This window comes from Rosa chinensis, chromosome 6 (assembly GCF_002994745.2).
Source record: "Rosa chinensis cultivar Old Blush chromosome 6, RchiOBHm-V2, whole genome shotgun sequence".
Lineage (NCBI taxonomy): Eukaryota > Viridiplantae > Streptophyta > Magnoliopsida > Rosales > Rosaceae > Rosa > Rosa chinensis.
This window is the reverse complement of record NC_037093.1, coordinates 29,097,491-29,103,768: the sequence shown is the minus strand read 5'-3', so window position 1 is coordinate 29,103,768 and position 6,278 is coordinate 29,097,491. Positions and strand designations below refer to the sequence as shown.

Sequence of the window (6,278 nt, the reverse complement as noted above, 5' to 3'; positions counted from 1 at the left end):
GTATTCTTGAAAAATGAAGCATAAGGATAAAAATTAATTGCAGTTCTGATTTTAGTGGTCAATTTGAGTGAAATGTCTGATTTACTCCTGCACTTAACGAAGGAATAACGGAATATAGACGGAAGCACCTTAGTGATGTCGTTTTAGAAGTCCAGGCACTTATTTGATCACTTTGAAAGTCCATATACGATTCTGTCCAGTTCGAAAGAGTTCAAACGGGGACCCTGTCCTATGATAAAAACCCTTAACTTTAATAAAAATATTCAACAAAACACCAAAATTACAATACACTATATTTTTTTAAGCATATATTATTATTGTTAAAGCATATATGTTAACCAAAAGATAGTGTGCATTATGCAAGTCACTTTCACTTAAACATAAGTCTCTCTCAACCCTAGCCGTAAGGGAGTCTCTCTAAAAAATCTTCTCACTTGTCCGACGACGCGTCCTATGGATATTGTTGCCAGACGGGTAGGCTTAATATCACCGGTTATTGGCAAGTAGTGGCCCTGGGCCTTTGGTTGATAGGTTTTAGGGTTCAAACAATGAGGGCTTGCAAGGTTTTTGACAGGTGGAGGCTTGCAAAGTTGTGGTAGGAGGATCGAATTGGCAGCGACTGGTCAGAGTTGGTCGGCGGAGCCGTACGGGGACGTGGTGGAGGGGGTGGCTGGATTGATCTGGTTTGGACGGTCTATGGGTGGTTGGCGGAGTGGGGTTGCTTTGATATCCGGTGGTTATGCTAGGCGAGCTCCGATCGGATGGATCTATCTTCCAATCCGGTCGTGTCCGGTGGTTGGCAGGGATGGGAAACTCCAATTCAGGGGTGATGGCTGGTTCGATCCTAATCTAGCTTGAAGGGAGGATGGTATGATGATGGTGGTGGTCAGTCTCCGACGGTGTTGGCGATGGCACAATGGAGTTCGACCGCAGTGGGTCTGAAGGTGGTGGCGGTCTGGGCCTTTATCCGACTGTGGGCCCGGTCTGGGCCTTGGGTCTTTCTCTAAGTTCTTTAGGTGTTGTTTTGTTTTAAAGCTTTTAGTTTTGTTGTTTGCTTGGTTTTTGGTGTATTGTTGGTAATACGGTACTACTAAAGTTGTGGCAGGGACAATCTTCTCTTTCGCCGTCTAGAGGGTAGTTCCTGTTCTGGAGTTGGGTCAGCAGCGGTGGCGAAAATGTCTGGCAATGGTATAGACAATCATCCTTGGCCTTCTAGTGGGTCTTTCCTGTCTGGGTTTGGATCAGAAGCGATGGCGATTTGGAACAGTTGTGGACGAATGGTGTTGACAATAGGGTGGAGATGGTGTTGGCATGGGTTTTCTTTAGTCCCAGGTTTGAATGTCCGACAATCCTTTTGGTCAAGTTTAGGCCACAATGAGTGTTGGCTTGGTCGATCAAACACTGGTCAAGAGGACTCTGGTTGGTGAGTTAGTGTCGACAAAAGTGAGTTGTCTAGTTTTAGAGTTCTTACTGGCTGGACAAGAGGTGAGATGTCAAGGACTCACTGCTCCTGCGCTTATTGTCTTTGTCATACACTTGTAGTGCTAGTTTAGAGTCAGTCATTATAGAGTTCCAGTGTGAAGTGTAGTGGTCATTTCTGAGTAAGAGATGTCACCTAAAACTCGTTGTAAGCAGTTCATTATTAATGAAGTTCTTATTTGATAAAAAAAAAAAAAATTGACACACGTATCATGCTTGACAACCCCTCAACGTAGTTGTTTGTCTTTTATAGGTCCAACTTGGGGCTAATTTATACAATTCCCTATCCATAGAAATACAGGAGATATGGTGAAAATTTTGGGGTTGAACACAACCTTGTTCCTTTGATTCATGAAAGTCAAAATACAAGTTGGTGTCCGGGATTCAATCTAAGAAACAAAATACTCTCTAATCTATGCATGTGCACGTCTCCAAATTCAACAACTTTCAAACACTGTCAAAAAATTTGTTGAAGGAAGAGCAGCTTTTCATGGAATCCTTACATTCATTAGACACATTAAATGGTTGATTGGATATATGAGAGTCAATAGCTGCTTAGAACTTGCACCCATCTAACAAAGTAAAAGAGAGAGAGGAAATGAAGATGAACAAACACAGTACTCAAACAAATCAAATCTTAAAATTTTATTCTAAATTGATCTTGTAGTATAATTATTTCTTACAATAGAGTAAACCAAAAGGAAATTTGAACACTGGCCTCGAATCCAATAGTAATCCATTTTTTCTTGCAGAAAAATTCCATGATCTTCTGAAAGCTTGCTGCAACCAGCAATCTATGAGATCCACATTTCTTTTTTCTTACTTCAAAGCACGCAAGGCATGTGGACCAACAACGCAATACCATGTGAAATGATTCATTCACAAGAATCCAGCATTTTACAACCTTAAAATATGCAAGGACAAATACTTGAAAAAAAAAAATTTGGAAGAAATCTCAGGAGGCTAACTAACCAATCTCAACTGATGAAGCTTAAAATGTTACCGGTCACCCCAACCACCACTGCCACCGCCACTGCTTCTCCAACCACCACCACCTCCCATGCCGCCACCGCCACTGCCACCGCCACCCCAACCCCCTCTCATTCTGTCCTGATCCTCAACTGCCTTTTCCTCTTGCAGTTTTGCAGTTTCCTTAAAATCTGGCAAATTCTTGGATTGTGAAAACGGTCATAGACATACTTCTTCTCCTCAGCTTGTATCTCCTTGACAACAATGGGATATGGGTTGGGAGGAGGCCTCTTTCCTTGTTGACGTGCAATTTTCTTCAACGCAACATATGCCTTCTTCTTTGCCTTTATCTCTGCCTGGTATTCCATCTAGTAAGAGACCAGGAAATAACAGTCAGAAGCAACTAAAGAGGAGCATAAATTCAAACAAAGGAAGTCCATATACATACATCAGCTACCGTCATTGCTTCCTGTTCAGAAGCCCTCTGCTCCTTCAACTCAAGCACCCGATGACCAAATGGGCTGGAGCAGGATCAAAAGCAAAAAACCTATTCAAATATAATGCCAGAGTTAGGTTAATGTGAGCATCGATTTCTGAATTACCACACACCAATCATTCACAGATGTAGTACGACAGCACCTAATTGTAATTTATGAGGACAAAACTCATATGAGCACACATACTGCACACTGATGGGGTGATAGTACATGAAATGAAGAGAGGAAGACACAAGGAAAATTTGTTAACAAAAAAATTAAGAATATGCTATACTTGATTGCGTCTTCATGTTTGGAATCTGGATGCTTCTTAAAAAAACTTTTTTATGTAAACATCCTCTAGGAGAGTGATCCTTTGAATTGCATCAGCACGAGGAAATGTTGGGGGTGGTGCTCTGAAAATTCCAAAACATCAAAATTAAATACACAAAGCGCAAGAGTTTCAAGAATCACAAAATAGTGAAAGAAAGAAAGAAAGAGAGAGAGGGACAAACTGTTCCATGGCTTTGTACCAAACAGGCTCAGCCTTGCCCAAGCCTTTGACCAGCTTTCTGGTTTTAGTAAGTAAATCTCCTTTCATGAACGACATAATTGCTTCCCCTGAGGTACTCCAAGCAATGACTTCCTTTCACCTAGAAACTAGAAAGTAGCAGACGAACTCAGTACAACCTTCATTAGGTTGAGTAGAGCATTGGGATTTTCAATTGACATTTCAATGTAAATATTGCATCTCAATAACAATACAATAATGAAAAAGAAAAGGGAAAAAAAACTTGTAAGGACTAACAAATTAATTGGTGACTACACACATCCAAACCTTAATTCTTTCAAATTGAACAAACTAGCAGATAACAGGTATGCAAGAAAAGGAAGAGGGTGCAACATTGCACACCTAACATTATATATTTTATTTGACATTGTGAGAACAAAGCATCGAGATATTCAATCAGCAAGAAATTCATCTTCAGTAAATTAAATTCCTCGAAGGACTGCCGTTAGTTTTTGGTTTATATTCTTATACAAACTAATACCATCCAACAACTTGTGCAGGCAAAACCAAAGATTGTTTTCCTGAACAACAATATCACCTTCTAATAGAAAATTACATTATATAATCTCTCCCTATATTACACATGATCTTATATATGGCAGCAAGAAAATTACGTAAGAAGACAACAAGGAATGACACTGATGATTTTAAGATTCATACAAAATAATTTTAAGATCATACAAAATAATTTCAAGATTCTTATAGCAATATCACAACTTATATGTTCAAGTGAAACCAAATTTAACAGCATAAAAGTAAACAAAAAATAAAAAGTTGACATTCAGGACTAAGAGATATATTAATGAGTTGGCAATTATAGAATACTAGAATATACAATCCTTCAATCTCAACTGAACAGAATCAGAACTTTAAATCAATTACATTCGTCCATTTCAGTGGAAAGCGATAAGCAATATGATAACCCTTTCAATAGATTCAATATTGTTGTCTGGCATTGCAGTAAGAGATAGCACAAATTGCTCAAGTGGTTCACAGAATGCAAAGACAACCGTTCAAGAAAGAGATTCAGAATGCTAAAAAAGTTTGTAAATAAGGGAAAGTGGGAAACGGGTGAATTAGCATACGTTTTTCAAGTCCATGTACATATGGCCGCCTATTTCTGACATTATGAATAAGCAAATTTGATCCAGGATTGACATCTACACTAGCTAGTGGCATCTCCCTAAAATCCATTTAATTTAAGGGAAAATGATCATTTACCCAATTTCAGCTTAAAAATTGCCCACTTGCACCACCAACTGTTTTTTAACCCCATTTACCCAAAACACTCTAAGGGATTATTTCCCTAATACCCAATTAATTCTTTTTTATTCTTTTTTGGGACTTTTTTGCCCTCTCCTTCTTTTTCACTTAGAGGGAGAAGTCATCCTCCACCTTGCCGGCCTCCGGTGACCAATGGCCGGGTGCCGACTCCGGTGACCGGAATCCGGCAACTGGTCATCGGAATCTTGAATCCGGCTACCGGACTGGTGTCCGGATTCCGACGTCTGGATTTATTGCCCCCTAATAATACCTAGTAACCATATTATTGCCCCCCAGTAATCATATTATTGCCCTGCAATACTCATATTATTGCCTCCCAATAATCATATTATTGCCTCCCAAATTCATATTATTTTCGTCCAGTGAATTGTATAAACTCCCAAAACCAAAATGAATACACTACATAACACAATTGATCATATTATTGCCCCAATAAACATTGTATTGCCCCTCAGTAATATGATTAATATGATTATTGCCCCCTAGTAGAAACATTATTGCCCCTCAATAATATTATTATTGCCCACCACGTCGTCACCAATATTTTTGCTAGCTTCCCGAAGCACCAGGCCCACATCAACAATGGTCTAATTACAGTGACCATTGAGAGAAAATAAACAAACATATGTGAAACCACTAAATTACATATATGCTGATATGAATATTCAGTAAAAAAATTACAGCATTACCAGCTCTTCTTAAGTTCCTCAAAAACTACTTCCATCTTGGAAGCAAAAGCTGAAATGTTTTTATGAGCAATACACAACTCTCAGTTTCACTTACATTGAAATGAAGACCTGGTGATCATCATATAGAAGAAAGAAACATGGTACTATTAAAATAGGGAACATTCCCACTTCTTCGATATGTCCATTACATGCTTAATTACTATCAGTTACAGTCACTAACAATTAATCTAAACCCATCACTACTAGAGAAAACCCATTTGGAGACAAATTTTTTCGGGACGGACCAATTTTTCGTCCCCAAAACACATGATTAGAGACAAAAAAAAAAATTGTCCCTAAAAGTTTTGTTTTCAAAATTCTCCATTCGACGCCATTTAGAGACAAATAAGTTTCAATTAGAGACAAAAAATATTTTTCCCAAAAATTAATTGGGGATGAAATTTAATTTAGTCTCCTATGCGTGTTAGATTTTGCAAAAAAATGGTAAAATTTAAGCGGTTAGTTGCACCAAATTTCAAATTTTGGACGAAAAGAATTAGGGACGAAAAATTTTGTCCCTAATTTTGTTGGATATATATATATATATATGAACTTTTCATATGGACGGGGTTTGGCAAAAATAAATAATATGTAGCAACTGATTGGATTGAAACGATGTAGTTCCGACCTCACATATAAATAGCCTCTCCATTTATCTCAGTTCTTCAAACTATTCGAGGATCATTGCTCTGTACGAACCTCCAAACACCAATACCTCCCCACAGTAGTGTCTCTGTCATGCAATCCCTCTCATCTATCTTGCCTCTTTTA

The 6,278-nt window shown here is 38.5% G+C and overlaps 1 protein-coding gene across 1 annotated transcript; it reads right to left on the bottom strand.

The window, feature by feature from the left end:
• Positions 1-2,100: 2,100 nt before the first annotated feature.
• On the bottom strand, positions 2,101-3,334 carry LOC112171172. The gene is made up of 2 exons (XM_040509738.1): positions 2,897-3,334; positions 2,101-2,816 (listed from the first exon to the last, which is right to left on the bottom strand). The coding sequence occupies exons 1-2, from the start codon at positions 2,909-2,911 to the stop codon at positions 2,580-2,582; spliced, it is 252 nt and encodes an 83-aa protein (XP_040365672.1). The 5' UTR covers positions 2,912-3,334; the 3' UTR covers positions 2,101-2,579.
• Positions 3,335-6,278: the final 2,944 nt, after the last annotated feature.